The 21,498-nt window shown below is 40.6% G+C and overlaps 1 protein-coding gene across 5 annotated transcripts in view; it reads right to left on the reverse strand.

Moving 5' to 3' along the window:
* Nucleotides 1-1,709: 1,709 nt before the first annotated feature.
* Nucleotides 1,710-21,498, reverse strand: part of PLAG1 (PLAG1 zinc finger) — a 50,852-nt gene continuing 31,063 nt past the window's right edge. For 3 of the 5 annotated variants that reach the window (XM_035317379.1, XM_035317381.1, XM_035317380.1), the window contains 3 exons: nucleotides 12,660-12,759; nucleotides 8,638-8,996; nucleotides 1,710-8,063 (listed from right to left, as the gene is read on the reverse strand). In XM_035317379.1, coding sequence (XP_035173270.1) covers nucleotides 6,800-8,063; nucleotides 8,638-8,879 — 1,506 coding nt within the window. In that variant the 5' untranslated portion in view covers nucleotides 8,880-8,996; nucleotides 12,660-12,759 and the 3' untranslated portion in view covers nucleotides 1,710-6,799. The remainder of the gene's footprint in view (nucleotides 8,064-8,637; nucleotides 8,997-12,659; nucleotides 12,760-21,498) is intronic. The other 2 variants (XM_035317382.1, XM_035317383.1) reach the window with 1 other exon arrangement.

Raw genomic sequence — 21,498 nt, forward strand, 5'->3', positions numbered from 1 at the left:
TCTATCTGACTTAATACAATGCTTTGATTTGAAAAGCAGAGAAGCCAACAGCATGTGGCTGCTCAGTTCCTGCTAGGATTGAGAAAAAAAAAGAAAAAGAAAGAAAGAAACAAACAAACAAAAAAGTGAAGGGGGAGACTAGCACAGTCTTTCTCTTCCACTCCTGGAGGACAGAGAGACCAGACATACAGGGCGTACTGAAGGGCCATTTTTCTGTACGTGAGGCTTGGAAAAAGGTGGTTACAGGAGAGAAAGAAGGGATGGATGGCTGTGTCAGCTCTGGTGATCTTTCTGAATGTCCCTTTCAACAAAGCATAATTCTTTTTCTTGCCAAAGGAAGAAGCAGGGTAAGAAAATAACTCACAGAGCTTGAAAGCCCCTCAGCACTAACGTAAAATCCTTAACTTCCACCATTTTGTCTAGCACATCTCACTTATCAGTGTTTTTAGAGGGTGTCAGTTTGGAAGGAGGACATGTTAATCCAGGGGTGGTGGCTGACACCATCTACAACAGTGAGACAACTGGGTGGTTTTCTCTCTGGGGGAGTGGTGGGGTTTTGAAGAGTATTAAATGCTTCAGTGGCCTACTATGGATCACGTCTTCACCTTCTTTCTACACCTTTCTAACAAATCTGGATAATACACAGTTGAAGACAGGAGCCTCCTCATCCTGCAGCTGTACAGCTTTTGATTCTCAACATAACACAGCCAATCCTCCCAAGCAAGTTAGAAACCTGTGACACAGAAGTCATAAGTCAGTTCAGATGAAACAGGTAGGGATCACAAGGAAGAAGAAACGTCTGTGAAGGATAAAGCCAACGACTCTGTAAGGATCATTTCTCTCAGATGGGGGTGCAGGAGGAAATCTAAAAATTAAAGAATCGGAAGAGAGAGGAACCCAAGAGCAGGAAAACACAGACAATGCTGAGGATACTTCCGATAATACATTCTGAAAAGCAATGAAATGTGAATTTGAAACAGGCACATAGCAAATGCTAGTCGTTTACTTTCCTGGCAAACAGTCCATGCTAGGGAAACAGCTATATGGAAAAAGAACAGAGGCAACTTTCTGCAATTGTGGGTAGGCTGCTTGTCTGGTTTCATGGTACCTCTTCCCCCAGTGCATTAGTCAGGCTTCTCAGTGAGGCTTCCACAGCAAGGTCACGGGCAGACAGGAGGTCTGTGGGATCAAAACAATGAAGTTTCTCCTGGAAGCATTTCAGGGAGACAATATGTGGGAGACAACCCACATATTGTGCTGGTAATACATGCCACACCCTTACAGTTTACCGTATAAACTGTAACAATCAAAGCAAATTACTTGCATTAATCCAAAGTGATGGAGAATCACTTGCCTGCTTCTCCCACGAGCAGTCCCACCATGAAAACCCCAAACTCACCTTCTGGTTTCCGACAGCATTTCAAAGCGCAATTTGATGGCAAACAGTAGTTTCCTTCAAGTCAGATCTGCCTTGTCACAGACACAGTAGCATCATCCAGCCTGCTCCTTGGTGAAATCATGAAACGCAGATATTTATGCTTTAAGATTTTCTGAAAAACTGACATTTTACCAGTCATAAATCAGAAATAGTTATACCTTCGCTAGATCAGAATAAGTACACCCAGCAAAAATGGATGTATTTAAAATTACTTACTGTAATCCCAAACATGCAGACCGAGATTATCTATTGAAATGCCAGGCATAAGGTATTCATTAACTAAAACCATTCTGTAATTTTATTGATATATTTTGTGGAGTTCACATATTTTTGTACAGCAAACATAACACTGTAGGCCACAAGAAGCTGCAGCACTATTGTTTAATAGCAGCAAGGTATATTTTATAATCAGGGTATGTGGACAATAAATAGTCTGTTTCTTTGGATGTGAATGTTTAAAATGAAGTTCTGCTGCAGCTTCATAATGTGATTGCTATTTTACAGAGCTTATACACAAAAATATATATGCAATCTTTTTGTCTATATTTTATACAAATACAACAGTAGTTTGTGAATACATTTTAAAGTACATATACATGATAAGCAACTCGATTTCCCATATCACAGGATAGCAAATTTTAAATGCAAGAAACATATACAAATTCAGTCTGGAATGCAGGGTTTTCTGTGTTCTTTTTTTTCTATATTTTTTGACTCAAAACTTTTATCATTAAAACATTTTAGCATACAAGTCCAAACAATTTTTCCACTAGCTAAAAAATATAATTTCAGCAATCTGAGTCAGGTTTGGGTGTGCCATCATTCCCCAATATACTTTTTTTTCCCCAGTTTTTGTCTAAATTCAAAGGCTTTTAGTAATATACAGTGTGTTCTTCACTCCACACCATACAAAAAGCCCACATTTAATTTTAATTGTCATCTATTTTTGTGAACAAGAGCTGGGCTTGTCAGCGTTTAAATTTGCATGTCCAAAATTTTACTTTTGCAAGTGCATATGAATACATTGTGGTGTTGTACAAAGTTCATTAATGACAAATTAAGTCACAGTATAAAAATATATCATACAACTATAGGTCTAGTATAGTCCTTTTTTCTATGGGTAAAAATACATCTGAATGAGACAGGGAGGTTTGTAGCACCATGAGAGGAGTTGTATCCCAAGTTACATTAGCAGCATGATCCAATATAACAATATTGCAGGAGTGTTTCTGAGGAGATAAACATTCACTCTGGTTCAACTGTACCACTGAAGCTTATACTGAAAAGTGTTTACATATGATTAGCAATAGTTCTGTGTCGCTTCCAGGGCTAGATAACTGTTATCAAAAGACACTGCCTTCCAACAAAGTAAGACACCCTCATTACATAAAAAGCTTTGGGACTATCCAAACACATTTTGAGCTACTGTGGCGTTATCTGCATGTTGAGTGTCATGCTAAGTAGGCTAGGGTTTGAATTGTACACTGGGAAGATGCAGGATGGGCAGCTAAGTCTATACTGTTTACTACATAGCAGGTAAGTACATTTATTTCAGAGGCGTATCTAGAGACCGAGAAGAATACAGGGTAAGCTGCTAAACCAGTGTATGAGACAGACATAACGAAGGATGCAATCCTGCTCCCCTTGACGTTACGGACGCAGGATCAGGCCCTAAGTTAACTTCAGACAGCAGCATAGCGTTGATAGCATAGGATAAAAAAAATCTGCATCAAATACTGTGTGTTAAGTATTTCTGCAATAGTTTACCATCCAGGACTCCAGAGGACACAGTTTACAATTGGTGAGGACAAACTCCTAATTTTTTTTTTTTTGACTGGTATTCAAAATGGCAGTAGAAGACAGTGTAGTTTGAAACATGTAAACCTAGTAAAAACCATTGTAAAACCCTTAAGAAAGACACACTGGTTCTGTGCAATATAGCAAATTGATAAGAAAACACTGTAAAAATGTACCTGTTTAAAATTACAATGTCTACCATTTTGTACACAAAGCATTATACCAAAGGCCTACATATATGTAATCTAATGGCACTTGAAACAAATTATAATAAAAGGTTTTATAATAAAAAGCATAACCTGTAAGAAACTTTCTTAAAAGGTTTAGGTTTTTCTTTTGAAAGTGCTATATCTTGTAATATGTGTAACATAGAGGTTGACCAAGCTTTATTTTAAAAAATATTGGCCTATAATACATGTTTAGCTCACTAGGCAAATGATCCTGAAAATATGTACTCTTAACATTCATTATTAGCTTAATAAAGCAATCAGCTCTGGCTCATGTTTCAGTCAGTATATGGTTTTTAAAAACCGCTACTGCCAAATTAACAATAAATCACTCTATTCCACAATTTACTACTAAATAAAGCACAAGCAACAAGTACACAAAAATATATATATTAAAGAAAAAAAAAAAAAAGACCTTACTAGAAGTTTAGAAGTTGCACAAAGAGTGGTGCATGATCAGCCAGCCCTCCCCCCTCCCTCGAAGCATCAATTTGAAACCTAGAAAACAGGGTTTAAAAACTGACATTTTAGTAGTGGCCAATAACGACTCTGCCTAAACATTACTCGAAAGCACTAAGGTGTTAATATTGCTTACACTGTCAAACCTGCTTCCACGTAATCATACATCCTCGTTCAGCGGCACGCTAACTTGGCCGACTGAAGCCCTGACTGAATGAGGTTCAATATCTTGTCTGAGGTCCCTACTTCTCGAGTGAAATGTACGTCTACCTCTGAAGTGAAATGTCAACCCCTGCTCAGGAAATTAAGGCACTAACCAAGTGGTAAGGACTCCGGCTAAGTACTAAGAACTGGGTGTTGGCTGAGTGTTTGTTGTGATGTGTTTTTTTTTTTTTTTTTTTTTTTTTTTAATCAAGTCTATAATCAGAAACTGAGACTGATAAGCAGGTGGCACTGCCTCTTGTTGCATGTTAGATGTGCCACATCAAATCCCTTCCGCAACTAGTCTGGCAGAGCTTCTGGCAGCGGCAGGTGAGATTAAATTTACTGGCGACTCCTGAACGAGCAAATTCCTCCATGCCATACCCAAAACTCCAGCTTTGAAGCTCCTGGTGCCTGCACATTCCCTGCCCAGGAGGAAGAGCGCTGCCCATCAATTCTGCAGCCGCTGCCAGAGCTGCCTGTGAGATGCTGAGCGCTCGCAGGTTCCCTCTGCCAAGGGGAAGCTCCACGCAGGGCAGAACCACCAGAGGAATGAAGTCCATTGATCTTCACTCCTAATTGGTTTAAAAGACCGAGAGTAAAGCCAACGTCTCCCTATATGCATTGTGGTTGCTATTTTAAACCAGAATTACATTCTGTTGCATTCACCTTGTGCTCTGTTCACCTGTGTTTTTCTTTCCTTTATAAAGGTGACGAAAAAAAAAAAAAAGCAATATTGAACAAATCATTCAACTAAAGATGTAAGTAAGCAAGCGATCTGTTTCATAGAAACCAGAGGAAGCAGTCATGAAGCAGAGCTAAAAGCCCACTTTGAGATAACATGCTCCTAAACCCAAAATCTAGGAGTAGTTTGTAGAATTTCAAAAGGTATTTTCCTTATTAATACATCCTTATTTTAATGCCTTTGGAACACAAACACATTTATAAAAATGTTATCTTTCAGTAATAAAATTTAAATACACATATGTATAAAATAGTAAAACTACACCTGCATATTGCTCCTAGAATTAAAAAAAAAAGTAGGAGCTACTGATAAAACATCCGGAGCATGAGCTCCTTAAATGGGAGCAACTTTTGTTTCTGTGAAGTATATTTAGTTTAACCACTTAAAACCTTGTATGAATCCTCATTATTGTTTGAGAGATACTAATGTATTTTATTTCTATTTTTTAATTCCTTGTACAAAAATGACAAGGAAAAGCGAGTTATTGTTGAATTACAGCAAATCTAGTTTGCTTTCATGCATCACAGGTTTTTTTTTTTTTCTTTTTTTTTTTTTTTTCCTCTTTTGGTTATTAGGGGTTGGGGAATAGAATATATTGCATTAGGTAAAAGTGGTGTAAGCAATATGCTTTTACTTCACTCCTAAGAGTCCTGTCTTTAAATCTTGGCAGTGGGCAAAAAGTCCCTAACCAAGTACCCAGGTGTAGAAAGTATGATTAACATCTAACTTGTTGCTTAGGAGGACATAACACACCATGTAACACAACTGAAAAGTTCATTCCAATAAAAAAAAAAATTAAAAACTGGTATTTGCAAATTTACATTCACTCTCTGACTGCACACTAATATTGAACAGAAAATAGATACACACTTTCTGGCTGGACTCAATCCACCCTTTGGCGGTGGCGGCTGGGAGAAGACCGATGCCTACAAATGTGAATACGCTATTGGAAGATTCCTATGCAGTACTCTTTCTATGCTACTAAAGAGAAAAAACAGCAAGTTAAGAATTAAAACAAAAACTGCAACAAAATATTCTGCATTACTAAATTACAACACTTTTATATTTCAAGATCAGCCATTAATTTTGCCTGTTTTCCTCTACCAGAGTCATGAAAGCACAACACAGTTCCAAATTCAACTTGAAACTTTCGTCATTTAGGCAAGCAGAGATTCTCTGTTGAAATTCTGTTCAGCCATGATTTTACAAAATTAAACTATATTTTTTCTTCCAATATTCATAACAGGCCACCACAATTTAAGCCAGAAAATGGCAAAATTTGTAACACCTTTTATAATGACTTCAATACAAGTCAAAACGTTATATATATGTACATGTGTATATATGAACTTCTATATATACACATACAAGTTTTCATAAAAAATCTGAATTCTATATTTATTTAAAAATTTAGAATTGTCATTATAGAACAGATCAGATGTCACCATTTGGGAACAGTTTTTTTTTTTTTTTTTTTGGAAAGGGACTGAGGATTTTTTTTTCCCAAATCTTTAGAAATCTTTGCAATACATGTTTGAACTAGATTCTTTGCAAATGCTGTAATATATAAAAGGTAAAAATGGTAGTTCCACCACTGACATCAATAAAACAGAGTGGCTGGTATGGTTGAAAAAGTTTTTAAAAAGGGATGCATGTTGAAAGGTTGCTTGGGATGACTTTCTAGTGAACATTTTAAATGTGTCAATTGGCAGTGAAAATGAAAACAATACAATGAGACTTAAAAAAAAAAAAAAAAGTAAACACAGCTGAGAATAAACACTTTCAAAACATTAAAAAATTTCTTACTGGCTTCATGAGATTGGTACTGTACAAAAGCAGAGAATTTATAATGTCTTATAGTAGGCACTAAGTTAAAAATGGTCACCTAAGGCATTTCTACAAATAGACAGTAACAAGCCAGCTTTGTACATCCTATTGGAAAGCTTGATGAAATCGTGGTAGGGTGGTGGTTGTGCTTAGACTGCTCGTGAAAGCTGCTGACAATGAGTGCAGAGACCCAAGGCCTATACTATTGCTAGGATCTTGTGGATCCTGTGTTTGTGGTGGAAGTTGAGTCATAGAAGAATGTGCCTCCTCCTGCGTATAACTCATTCCGAGGTTTCCCACTGAAACAGAAGGATTATAGGGAGGGCCATTTACAGGTATGAAGTTGAACAGCTGAGAAAAGTCCAATGACGGGGTGTTTAGAGGTTCACTAATAGGAACAGAGCCCTTGGAAAGGGAAACCTCCCCAGACCCATCATCTAGTGGCCCTACTTGTGGATCCAGCCCTAGTTTTGATGAAGATGCTTGAGAATCCTGGGATGAAGAAGGCATACCACTTTGCAACTCCATTAAGTAACTTTCGATTTCCCCTTTCAATGGCTGTTCCTTTTCAGGCATAGAAACTGCGTATGAGGTAGAACTGAGCGGATATTTCAACGATAGCTGGTGAGAAGGGTGGACAGACTCCATATCTATTGGACAAGGCATTCCCAATGGTAATGATGTGGCAACCATTTGGTGTGCAGATGCAGAACTCTGCATGGACTGAATCTGAGTGTTGTAGAGATTTAATTGCAAAGTGTTTGTAAATGGCTTTGATGTCAGTTCACTGGAAGGTAAAGACATCACTGGAAGCAGCTCATCCTTAATAGGCACAGAAACGTTGCAGGTAAAGGGATCTAGAAGGTCCATTGGCTCTGTTTTGACCTTCAAAAGTTCTTGGTTGTGACTTTTCTTCATGTGGCGCGTTAGGTGATCCTTCCGCCCAAATCTCTGTGCACAGTACTGACAGAGGAAGTCCTTTCTTCCAGTGTGCACTACCATGTGTCTACGGACATCCTTCCGGGTGTAGAACCGACGATCACAGTGTTCACACTGGTGTTTTTTCTCCTTCACTCCACCCGATGACTTGCCTGCATGAGTTTTTAGGTGCTCCAGCAGCACTCCTGTGCTTTCAAAAGTCTGCAAACATACCTTACAGGTGAGGTCACCGCTTGTTGCTGCATGCAAAGCCAGGTGACGTTTGAACCCAAGCTTGGTATTGTAGTTCTTTCCACATTCTTCACACTTAAAGGCCTCTTTGTTGGGATTGTGTGTATGTAGGTGATTCTTTAGGTGATCTTTTCGGTGAAACATTTTCTCACAATAATTACACTTGTGGGTTTTCTCAGGAGAATGAGTAGCCATATGCCTTTAAACACAGATATATTCTGTAAGTAATTATTTTGATCAAAAAACACACGTGCTCATTTTTTAATGGCAGCTAAATACTACACTAAGGTTGCTTTGCAACAGAACCTTTTAACTGAAAGCATGACACTACAAAGACAGTTTGACAAATTAAAATATAGCAAAACACGAGCCATTTCTCTTAAATTGACACTTTAGTTTTGGTGGGTTTTAGCTACTGTAACAGGGGTATAAGGGCAAGTATGAAAGTACTTGTGTAAAAGTCCATAGCCAAAAAATTTCAGTCCATACTCTTTTCTTGTGACAATTCCTTATACAAATGAAAATTCTATTCTCATTAAGAAAACAAACAAACATAAAACAAAAACAGAAAACAAATTAAGAAACAAAATCAAAGACATTAGCTTGCAAACTTATGTAATTTAGATTTCTAGAAACAATCCAATGGCTACTTTTAATTAACACATCCTCTCTGCAATCAGCTGAAGGCGTACACAAATATATACTTTTACACGGCTTAACACGGCCAACATAAAATAGATAATATAATCTGAAAGATAAATAGAGTTTAATACCTTAGTAATTTGTACTTAGAAACAAAGGCCTTGGTGCAGTCTTGTTGTGTGCACTTGTAGGGCCTCTCTCCTGTGTGAGAGTATGAGTGAACCTTTAATTTCTCAACACTGTTAAAGGCCTTGTCACACAGTTGGCAAGGAAAGTTTTTTCTTGGTTTGGTTTCACCACGCTTACGTTTCCCTGAAGGGACTTTCTGGGTATCTCTTACTTCTGACAAATCACCAGGAATGACAGTGGCCATCGCAGCCTAAACCAGGCCTTCTTGTTGGACACTTGGGAATTGCCCAACTCCACTAAATGATTTAGCTTTAGATGGCTTCTCAAGTTTCATGTGGTCGTAAAAGAAAGCAAAAGGGGACTGGAAAAAAAAAATAAGAAACAACTAGTTTGTAACTAAACTTAAATTTTGAAGTTTACTTGCTATGTGATGCTTCTGAATAAAACTTAAAAATAAAATTAGGTTCAGCTGGTCTAATGTAATACCTGCAGGTTTCTTTACACTATTTGCTGCAACTCTTAAAATGCATTGCTCAGGATGAACAGATCCACATATGCCCTGAAATTACACCTCACAACTTTCCCCTCAGGCATTGACGGAGAACAGCAAAGTTACTGTCAGGTTTCAGGAGGCATCAGACAAAGAACTCACTTCAGAACATATGAAGATGGCTTTTGGCAGCTTCAGGTTTCAAAGGAATTAAAGCTGTGCCTGTGGTGTTTGTACGGACATACACACACATGCACGCACACATGCACATACACAGTTATCAAAATGAAAATCTGCACGTCTTGAAATGCAACTGGGTGTTTGAAAATCGATGTGAAAAGCAGCGTTTTGACAGCCTGGGGTGGGGGGGTGGGGTGCAAAGCTCATATTCTCTGATATACCGGCTCATTTTGGTTACTGTCTGTGCGCTTATTCCAGCAAAACACACATTTCCAATAATTTGTAATGCCAAGTGAAGTTCTCCTCTGCTAAGGGAGGCTCAATGTGTTAATAACAGAAACCTCACAGATTAGGCTTTTTATCAGCCCGGCACGGGAAACCCACTTCCTCCTCACACCACCCTGCAAGGCACGAGGGTTTTAAGCATTGAGGTTAGCTTGGGATGAAGGCTCCTGGTCCTCCGAGAGGACCCCAGCCCTTGTTGGGGTACTGCACACTGTGAACTAAACCGGCAGCCTTCAGCTCCAGGAGGTGGGTGATGCTCACATCTGAGTCGTTGCCAAGAGTGGCTTTAAACTTGCAGTCTGGTAACATATAGTAGCAACTGGGCGCCTGTGATTACAGGGTACTCAACAATCCTCCATTGTCAGAAGCCGCTGACAGCTTTTATTTGATCGCTGGAGCACAATTGCTACTTTAGATACCCAAACCGGTGCTATCCATGATGGAAAGGGTCAAACACAAGGTCGGCAGGGGCAGAGAGGAGGATGGCGGAAGGGCAGGACCCAATGCAAGCAGCGGGCAGGGCCGAAAAGCCCCCAGCTTTGGCCTTTCTCTGACAGAAGCAGCAATCCCCCCCCACCCTGGTGTCACAGCCCTGCAGCTGCCACCCGCCACGGCCTCCGCTGGCACAGCTGTGCGAGAGGAGGCCGGGCCGGGCCCGATGGCACCAAGGCCAGGGGCAGAGGCAGGGCTGGGGGCTCGGTGGCCGGCCACCCCCCTGTCCCCTGGCAGCAGGGCTGGGGAAGCCGGCAGCTGCTGGGACAGGTGGAGCAGGGCGGCCAGGAGTCAGGCAGGGAGCACCAGGCAGCAGCTGCTCCGGCCTCGTGCCACCTCCCCAGTAAGCAAAACAAACACATCCCAGCTGGCAGCCAGGGGAGGCTCGGTAGCTCGGAGGTCCCTGCCACAGCCCCAGCGTGGCGCTGGAAGAAAGCGGGGAGGAAGGAAAGCCTGTGTTTATGTCAGGACGCGGCAGGACAGGACATGAGGGGTGGGGTGACAGGAGGGGATGTGCCTCTTTAATATCTGCATGTGCATTTTTACGAATGCTTCAGATTCGAGATTTCCATTTGAAACGCATATACAGAGTATGTCTTTGTCTATGCCTCTTCCTCCCTCCTCCCCGTAACTCCTCTCTTGTCTTTGTAAGAGGAGAGAAACACTGGCAGAGCAAGATGGAAACCTGCTACCTTTCAACCCTATAGTCTTTGAATAGCAGATTAAGCTATACTATACTCTTAAAGCAAGAAGTTTCGTAAGACCACCTTTCCTCCCCCAAATTTTACACGGAACCACTAGCCTCTTTCAAGATACCCAGCAACAGAAAAGGTGTTTCTTTAAGGACTCTTATTATTTCAGATTTGTCTCTGGCCTATTCCCACTCACGGGACAAAGCTTGGGGACAACAATTCCGTGAGTGGGAATGTGCACAGGTCTTCAAAGAATCAGCTTAATTTCAGTTTCTGTCTCATAAGTGATATTCTAGTTTATAAGTGAAAAAAGTTAGTTGTTTGGAGACTTGAGACCAAAGTACTTCTGCAACAAAAGTATATGAAGACCAATTCCAAAGACTTCAGTGGAGCTGCCAATGTAACCAAGAGGAAAATCTCATTCACATCAAAGTTGTGATAAGTTTATAGGTTGAAAGATTTTTCAATACACATTTTAATGAGGAACTGGTAATAAAATTTATTGTGCCTTCCATAAACAAATACACCAGTCTTCTATGCACATTGGCCTGAAGATAGAATGAAATCTCGTTTTAGCCTGTTCTTTCCGGACAACTCAAGTTCTGAGGGATAAAAAAAAAAATCCAGCCGCCTCTATGTTTACATACAGCATACCCATGCCTTGTGGGCACCTACGAGACTTGGTTCCCAGAGTGTCCTGAAACACCTACTGCCTCAGTGTGGGGAGGCACTGCTACCACCCGCCCTGCCTCCAGCCAAATCCCCACCCAGGCTGAGGTACAGGCAGTGTTAGTGGCAAAAAGCGAAGGAACTACCTCTACTGCTTGCTGTATGAGAGCGTGATTAATTTGACCATGCTGCGTCACAGCAGCAAGTGGCTTCCATGCCAAGCAGATGACAAGAGGAGAAGCAGGCACAGCTGGTGGGATGCAGGGAAGGCGAGATACTGGGTTGAGACAGGACAGTGGACAACCGTACGGGGGTGGGCAGACAGTTGTGGAGAGCACTGCATGGGGGTAGGAACATCTAAGGACAAGAGGACAGGGTAGTCTGGTAACACTGAGGGGCAGGTGGGGAGCTGAACATGCGTCACGCTGGAGAGACACAGCATACCAGGCCATGCAGAAGGGTGATGCGCAGGGTCTGATGCGAAGGCAAAAGCAGTGTTTGTTGTGGAACAGCATACGGAGTTTAATTGTTAATTTAAACAACACTCCTGTTCTAAATGCGAGGATCACATCTCAGGCTTGAGGCCATCCTATATTCAGGCCAATATTACGTTACTTTCATCTTCTCCAAAATTTCAGGTGATCTAGTTGCTGTACCAGGTGCAACTCAGCACATTCATATGGATGACGAATTCAAGTTTTGTTTCTTTATGATCAAAACTAATTAAGCTGACTTTGAACTGTGTTTAAGTGTCCTTAAAATGCATTACTAGAACAAATATAGTATGGATTCAATCTTTGGCAATGACTGTTTTATTAAAAAAAACATGTAAGTACTATTATAATTTCTCAACAGATGAGGCAAGTAAGAACTTCACTATTGATTTCTGAATAGCAAATAACCACTTTTTTTTTTTTTTTCTTGTGGATATATAGACTGAGCAATGGAGATAAAACTTAAAAAAACACTGATCCTCAAATATTACACTTTCCAAAGACCAGCTGAAAGAATTTTATGAGTAATATTGCCTGTCTGTGTCTCAACATAATATCACTTAAAATCCTCATTCTTATTGGTGCTTTCACAACTGCAGGATGAGTGATTATATGCAGTATCAAATATAACAAACACATTACACAAAAGCTCATATATAATACTATTTTTAAAGAAGCATATACTTAAAACAGGAATAAAGCAGCCTCTGTTCAATGCACACCTGATGTTTGCCCACTAAAGTCCTCAGATTTTGGTCTTAACCAGTTCCGCTGACTCTTCTTGGAGGAAACCAGAATCCAGTACTTCCCATTTTTACTGGTCTGAAAAACAAAAGGAAGAACGGACTAGACTCTAGTGAAACCAGTATATTCAGAAAGTCTGGGATGTGGTAAGACCGGGGGTTGAAAAGGATCAGAAAGGAAAAGTTAAAAGGGATAGAGCCAACCCATGCACAGAACAATAAGAACTGTTAATTATAAACTTTATGAATCAATTGATCTTGCATTATCAGTAGCAATTAATGCACTTCAATTTCCAGTATACTTACATCATTTCAACTAACTCTACACTGGACAGTAAAAAAATAAAAAATAAAATTAGACAAAAGCAGAGGAGTTTTCAATAAAGTTAAAACAAACCAAGAAATCCACAGACCACAAATAATTTAGAAATAGCAGTGAAACATGTAAAACGCTGGGCCCAGACTTGAGTTTCTTACTCAGAAAGGACTGAATAAGAGAAGATTTCTGGATTAGGCCCAACTTTACTAGAACCTAATGCCTTCATTCTGCTTAATTATACAGGAAATAGCAGCTTAAAAGGTGACCTGCAAAGGAAAATAAAATTAATTTTAAAAAATAATAAAGCATCCTAATGATGTACGCGCTACAGGTAAATCCCACTAGAGGGCAAGTCTAGGTGTGCCTGAGCAAATCCAGAGGGCCTTTCTGGAATTTCCCTTACATCTCCCTTTTCCCTGCCACCATCCTTTTTAAAATTGCAGTACATCTTCCTTTTCTTGCCAGAAGGCCTCCTGGATGACACAGGTATATACTGAAAATGTGCTCAATGCCTAATTTTAGCGGAGATGTTTATTCCCTCCAACTCTTCCAGGTATGCAAGGGCAAAGCCCTGTATAGTGCACGTACCCTATGTGACCTATTCGGCTGAAGATATCCGGTAGGAGCCCTGGAATAACACAACATTGCCCCCCACACAGTTTCCCCATCTCATTTTCCATTCTCTCTGTTCAAGTTTTCTTTATTTTGATACCAAATTCAGCTTTGCACAGCCCCAGCTTCCTCTGCTGTTAAGCACAAATGTAAGCAAACTGGCATGCTCGAACACCTATCAAAGGCAGAACTGCTTCACAGCAACCCACTGAAGCTTTCTGGCAGCTGTGCAGCATTAACGGGGGGCTTTTTACATACAGGCAGGTGGTAGAAACTGCTCCAGTACCCGAACCAAAACTGGAAGCTTTGTTTTCAACTAATGAGAAAGGGGAGACGCATTTCTCACCGCCTCTTTCAGAGGTCCCTGGATCACTCTGTTTTGGGGAGAAAATGCTGATGACTCCTTGCTCCCTCTCCTAGCAAGACCATTATAGATTAGTTACCCTGTGATGCCTATCTCAACATATCCCACTGCCACAGCAGAAAGGAAGTGCTTTGTTATCCAAATGTTTCTCCTAAAGTAGATCACAATAAGCAGACAGCATTTCAGACAGCCACAAAAATTTAATGAATTAAGTCCTAAGGGACTTAGTCCCTTCACTATTGGTATTTACAGACTATTTCCAGTTAAAAGAAAAAAAAAAAAAGTAAAATAATATAATGCTCTCTCAACTGTATTCAACATTTTTCGCTTAAATGCTTGTGGTACTGAATTCTTACATTGAAGGAGCTATAGCAAAAAGTAGATGGCCTTAGGGACAAGCCATCAGAGGCATGAGAAGACTATCCTATCAAGGGAAACTGGAGCAATGGGAGCAAGTAAATAAGGAAGGTAAATGCCAGACGTACTTAAAATACTGAACGGAATGAAGGAGTAAAGTCAGGTACTCATTCATTACCTCACAAATATAGTCAAATTGCAATGCAGTGGATCCAGATGAGGGCAATGCAGGATCTCAACTTCTACAAGACCATTATTAAGTCAAGGTGTTCAACAAAATACATACAAAATAGGAGACATTTGAATGAATGGCAAGAAGATCTGCCACATTTGATGAGATTAAATGAAAACACGAGATAAAAAAACTATGCTTCATGGCAGCAAGTCAGTTACTGGATAAAGGACTTTCTCTTACACACAGAATACCACAGTTGTCCATTATAATGCTGATTTTTAGGACTACCTTCTTCAGAAGCTTTTGATGCTAGAAAATCTCTGAGGCGGAATACTGGACAAAGACGTATCATTCTTCTTGTAACTGCTTATAGTGTTACTAAGTTTTCCTCTCAACCAGCTGAGTTAGGAACAATTTTTAATGAACATTAAAGCTCAAATTATTCTTCACGTGAAGCAGAGAAGCATCACAATGCAAAATGTATTGTTACATGAACAAACATACCAGAAACCCACATGGGAATTTGTACCAAAATAGACTTCTATAATTTATCAGATTATAATTCTTAGAAATTATCAGATTTCTAGTATCCATGAGACGTTAATTTTGCCAACCCTACAAACATTCAGATAGTTGCCAGTTAGACAGTATTTGAATTTACCAGCTCTAAGGAGTCAAGGGGAAAAAAAAGCCCCCAAACACTAAACTAAATCACTTATTCCTGCTTTTGATAATAAGAAGAGGGACATTTGTTTTTCCAAAATTCACAGGTCATCTTTAAGAATCTGAAAAAATAGCTGCACTTGGAAATGTTTTAAAACATGATTTGTATATGTAAACTAAAAGGATAATGAAGACATTAAACAAACACAACCAATAATCCTCCCCCAGCTTGCATTTCTTACATTTGTTGAGAGCGTCCAAACACAATAAAGGAAAATGTCAGTGTCGTGGTTATTTTCTTTCAAAATAAGGGAGTTATAATGAGAGCACAGTATTGAGAACACAGTATCTGTCAGCAAGTGTCATTGCGTTTTGAATACAGAGCAGTGCATCAAGTTTCGATTCTTGAAATTCACCAGTTTATAAAGCAGAACAAAGGTCTCAGAAACATTAGTCGTAATAATGACAGAATTAAATATTCAACAGCATTACAGAGTCATCCTGGGTTTTAAATATTTATTTAAGGAAACAAAATGAAAAGTGGTTACTTACCCTATGGAAACTGTGATTCTTTAAGAAGTGCTGTCCGCACAGATCCCAGGTGAGCAAGTACTCACGTGAACAGGACCAAGTTCTCTGAAGACAATAATGTCCATCCAGGCTGTGCCTGTGAACCCTCATGACTGCTACCGTCAGTGGTGTAAGGCAAGGGACTCCCAAACTGTGCTGTGCACATCCTTACAACACCCAAAGTGGTGTGCAGCCAAGAGCATCTCCACACTCTGCTTTCCACTCACGCTGTGGGCTAAGAGCCGTTTTGTACACACTGCCACCAACATGCTCCTTTGAAAAGTGGCCACCTCCAGCTTCAGCATCTGCTCCTGGGTGGAAAGAGTGTCTGCTGCAGCCCTGCCAGCCCCAGTCTTGTGCGCCTGTCTCAGGAGTTTGAATGCTGGATGAGAGGGGGCTGGCAAGGTTGGCGGTGGCTGATGAAGGAGTCAGGCCCTAGGCTTGGCAGGGAGAGGGAAATACCTGGGCGGAGGTCGGTGGCCTGGCTGGGAGTGTGGCATGAGGGCAAGAAAGCTGAAACACAGACAGACATCCCAGTTTGGGAAGATGGAAGATGAATACAAGTAGCCAAGACAGGTGATGCTGCTGCTAAGGATGGTAATGGAGAAAACCATTACCAAGTTTGGGATGATCCAGTCTGACCTCCCTCAGATTTGTTAATAAGGAGTAAAAAGATTCCTTCAGAGTGAAGGAGAGATCGCTTGTGGTGCCTCTGTGGAGAACATGTCTGGAAGAACTGCAATTACTGTAGCATAAGAAGCCACTTTTCTTTATCAATAAGTACTGGAAGAGGAGCAAAAATACTGACTGAGGAAATCTGCTCTGGCACACAGAGCAGTCAGGTGATGCCAGTGGCAAGGGATAGCAGGGGGAGCAGAGCTGAGGAAGCATCCAGCAGTTGATGCAGCCGCTTCCTTTAGTGCAGAAGAGCCAAGACAGCAGTCAGACAGCACCTCCACTACCGAGCAGCAGAACTGAACTACAGAACTCCTCGCTAGGTCTGCCTGTCTCAGCCAGGGCCATCAAAACCATGCAAATGTTGTTAGAGCTCCTGAAGATGAAGGAATCTACTGCTGGGTTAAGGCAACTGAAGAAGGATCACCACTTAGCCTCCTCACGCTTTTCTTGTTCTGTGGGCTTGCACACATGCCTGTCATTAGGCAGTTCAGCTTGTGGAGGTGTGGATTTAACCCTCCTTCCATCAAACTCCTCTGCTAGGCCACAGAAGGGGCTGTGGGCACCAGTGGCAAAGTGCTCCAGGACAGCACGCTGGGACCAGCAGGCCTGCAAGGCTCCGCCATCCTTCCTGGATCAAGGGTCACCATGCCTACTGCACACTTGCGCTGACCTCAGGCCAAGCGGTAGGTCTCAGTCTATCTGACCTGGTAGAAAAATGCTTGACTTTTGCAGCAGGAGAGCCATCATAAAGCAGATGGAGCTTGCAGGTCAGCTTCCAGCCTGGGTCTTCCAGGGGGTACCTCTTACTGAGAATGATCTTTTGGTAAGGGAGGGTCTCAGCTGGAAAGTTGATCCCACCAACAGGAACAGTCAGGCACATATGAAAAATCCACGCTTAACTGGCAAAGATGCTGAAGTATTGATGACTTCAGGGGTGCCTTTCTCAGTACTGAATTAAAGTCAGTCTTCTGACAGATGCAAGGGTCTATGACACTCTTTGTTCTTGGCAGGTGATCTGATACACATTCATTTGAACAGTATGTCACTTTTTAAAGGAAACAGTCAGTAAAGGTGAACAGCCTGTTCACCTTTGACACCCATGTTTAGAAGGACAATCCTGTCATTGGTAGTAAGATTCTCCACAGTTTGCTCTAGTGAGACTGATAACCAAAAAGTGCTTTAACCAGGGAGCTTACCGAGGCCAGGAGAGGCTCACTTCTGCATTTCCACAAAATGATACTTCATTTAATTTTCTGCTTGCTTTATTGTGTAATTTGGAAGAGATTCGAAGAGCAAACAACATGTACGCACATGCTTCACCCCTAAGCAAAGAAGACACCTGGCACGACCGTCAATAAACACGGCACTGCCAAATGGCAGGAGGGACAGCTTTCAAACCCCCAGAGCCCTGCCTTCAGCCGTCATGGCCTTTTGTACGGGAGGCAGCGAGAGGAAGAGAGCCAACAGGTACATTACCTTGTAGTAACAGAGAACTGGTTGAGGTTTTTACAGCTGCTGTTCTTTCACAAGCCTACGGAAAGAAGTGAAAAGTCCAAGGGATCCAAACAGAGGCCCTCAGGGTTGGCGAGATGGCATTGACAGGTGGGTCTTGATGCCATCAAACTTGGCATTTTACAGTTCTGGACAACAGATATCTTAAATAATTGTTCAAAGACGTAGACACTGGCCCTATTGTACAACAGCATTTCATGTACAAGGTGCATGCACACATACGCGAACTAATCACAAAAGAACTGATAAGTCTGTTTTTTAATATATATATACAAGTCCATATTTATCTTATCTTGAACTTCTCCTTACAGCAGGAAGCCAAATTCAGAAGAACCCTTTTCCACAGATTCAAATTCTAGTCTACCGTACGCATGGTCCTTCGTGGTGGGACAGCAGTGAGAGCAGGCACGGGCTGCGGTAAGACAAAACAAAACCCAAGCATGCACCAGGAGAATTGATCATTAAAGCTACTGCAGGAAAATGAAATGATGTGGGCAAAATAACGAAAATATCTATTCAAGTGAACTTGCGTATAAGCATGAGAATGACTTAGAGATAACAACACAGAAAACTTCACCCCCAGGGAAACAGCCTAACAGCTAAAACTTATTAACATGAGCACTGAATTAACATGAGCACTGAAACTAACACCAGGCAACCATCGCAGTCTATTGTTAGTGACAGCACACTGCTAATACCTAGTATGTGTGCAACAAAGATCATGCTGCAAAGTGTACTATGCACAAGGCAGAAAAATACAATAATTAAGATACTTCATCAAATTCAAAACTTTAACAAAGTCTTTTTTTTTTCCCCTTGAAACATATCCACAAAACAGAGAAACTTGCTGACACTGCATAAAATTGAGTGGGGATAAACAACCATATCCTTTCAAACTAGTGTGAAAGATGGGTAGGCAAGAGGAACAAATGTGCTCACTAAGATGCCCAGACCCACTTCGTGTTTCTGTGAATAAACAAACAGATCCCACTAGTAAACATTTGTTAAATATACATTTTTTTTTAAAACTTAATAAAGGAAACATCTGGGGGAAAAAATCTAAATTGCTGTGGAACAATGGCCACTATATATAGATAGCATTCATCTAGATTTGACTACTCCATACAACACTTTTTTCATGATCATGAAACAATCTGCAACTCTTAAAAAGCAGTATTACAGTCACGAAATATGGACAATCAGTTTTTTAATTTTAGAAAATAACTCATAACATGCTAGAAAGAGTATTATATAACTTTTTTTCAGAATACATAAAAAATCCTATCATGCCTTTTTTTTTTTTTCTTCTTAAGTTTCTGGAAAAGTAGAAAACAAATTCACCAAAGTTTATTTTATCATGACTTAATAGTCTGTAATTTAAAAACAAAACAAAACAGAATTTCAGAATGCTAACCAGCATCTCTTTGTGGGCTTTCCATATTTTAAATTACTTAGGTCCACTTTAAATCTTGAGAGCTCAGTTTTGGTTACTAAATGTTCCAAAGGATTCCAAAGAGCTGCCTAGAGTTTAACCCATCTGATGCTTGTGGTTTTATGGGCTTTTTAAGAATCTCCATGGCACTGCACAGAAGTTTCTCTAAAAAATTTGGAAAGACTGTGATACAAACAATGTTGATGCTGTAATTATTTTTAGAATGTTTAAAACCTGCAAAAGTACATTTATGTGTTTTGGAGTTAAAACACACACACACAAAAAAACACACACCAAAAACTACCAGAAAGGATCTACATTCATGATGCTGATGATGCTTATGTGAAAGCAAACATTGATTACTACATAATCTGCATATAGGAATATGGCGTTATTACAATAAACCCTAACCCAATGCAAATCCTGCATACGTACAAGCAAACACAGATAGGAAATGTGCCTATGAGATCCTACACTAATACGATTAAGAATTAACCGATGCCCATAAGAAACATTATTTTCCTTTGTCTCAAGAGTAAAACAAGACATTCTTAGATATAAGAAGATGAGAGTAAGTGTGTGGGACAGATTAACGGTACATCTAGCCCAGTATTCTGTCTCCAGTAATAGCCAAAAGAACAGAACAGGTCACAACTGTGTGACAATTCTTACCAATACTCTTCTGACCTGCAACTATTTTCATGTCAGGGGCCTCCTGAACCATTATATAGTTTCTGTTCATTTAGCAACTTTCAGCACATCATTCTTCCAAGCAACAGGTCAGGCTCCCCTTAGAAACCACATCCCTTTCTAATATCCACAGCATACTCTGGAAAAGTCGTCCCACAGGTCTCTCCGCTACCAGTTTTATGGAGAACCTTTTGAAGGCTTGGAAGCAGCCTTATCCCTTAGCTTTGTATGCTCTTTTTCTTGTCCTACTGTTCTTCACAGCTGGCTGCCTTCTTCATAGTAAACTTGCTCACCCACTTGCTCATCCCCTAACTTACACCATTTACGAATGTGATGAACAGCACAGATCTCTGCGACATCTAAGTGGGACGCTCCTTTAATTGAGAATTGACTTTTTACTTCTACCCTTTGATCCTACCTTTAATACGTCATTTATCTGTGCAAACACCTAAAGACACTCCCTCTTGCATTATAGCTCCTTAGTTGCCTTAAAAAGCCTTTGATATAGTTTACTTGGGAGTTTTGAACCAGAACATCTTTAATTCTCGATGACACCTCCAAAGAACTCCAAGAGGACCCTAAAACAGGGCTCTCTTGACTCTTCCCAAATGATCACACCTACCCAGGTGGCCACCAATTCTATGCTTTATTGTAGCTTCTATCAGAATTGACTGATGGAAATTTCAGATTAACCTGCCGCAGGCCTGCCTGTCTCGGACCATCGCCCAAACTCTTTTACCTCCTTACGTTTCATAACTTTTTCTAAACCTGCATACTTTAGGATATACCATTTAAACAACATAATTAGGCTGCAGAGCACAACTAGATAGACAGAAATTCAAAAGCTTTACTTTTCTGAGAGTCATCTGCCCTGAATCATAATACAAGGTGTTTTTAACAGTTTCAATAATCTGTCAAGTAAAAGGGTTCCTGGTACTGTGGTCTGCCAGGTGGAATTCACAATGACATTGGTGAACTGAAAATAAACTCCACTCACATCTATTACCATACAGCATAATCTTGTGCAGCTAGTGATCCCGGCTCAGCCAGAGAGAGACAGACCAAACTGGAACAGCACAGAAAAAAGCAGCCACCAGTCACGCTTCTTTGTGCTGTGCTCATCATTTAAGCTGAAAATGTAGAACTTACCAAAGAGCTCAGCAATTTCACTTGAAGGTCTGCTATGCAGACAGCACAAAGGAACTGGCTGTACTGGAGAAATTAACAGGGTGCCAGAAGGCAGGGACAGGTTTTAAATAGCAAAGTCTGTAAAATAAGCATGGGCTAGAAAGTCAGAAAACATTGGACTACAACAATCCAACCAGTGATTCATCGTTTGAGCTTGGAGAAATCCTCTACCCCACCACATTTTTTGCCTGCTGAGGGAAAAAACACCCATCTCACTAACACAAGCTCAAGAGGGGCAAGGTGGTGGGAGGAAGTGTT

Source organism: Oxyura jamaicensis, chromosome 2, assembly GCF_011077185.1.
Source record: "Oxyura jamaicensis isolate SHBP4307 breed ruddy duck chromosome 2, BPBGC_Ojam_1.0, whole genome shotgun sequence".
Lineage (NCBI taxonomy): Eukaryota > Metazoa > Chordata > Aves > Anseriformes > Anatidae > Oxyura > Oxyura jamaicensis.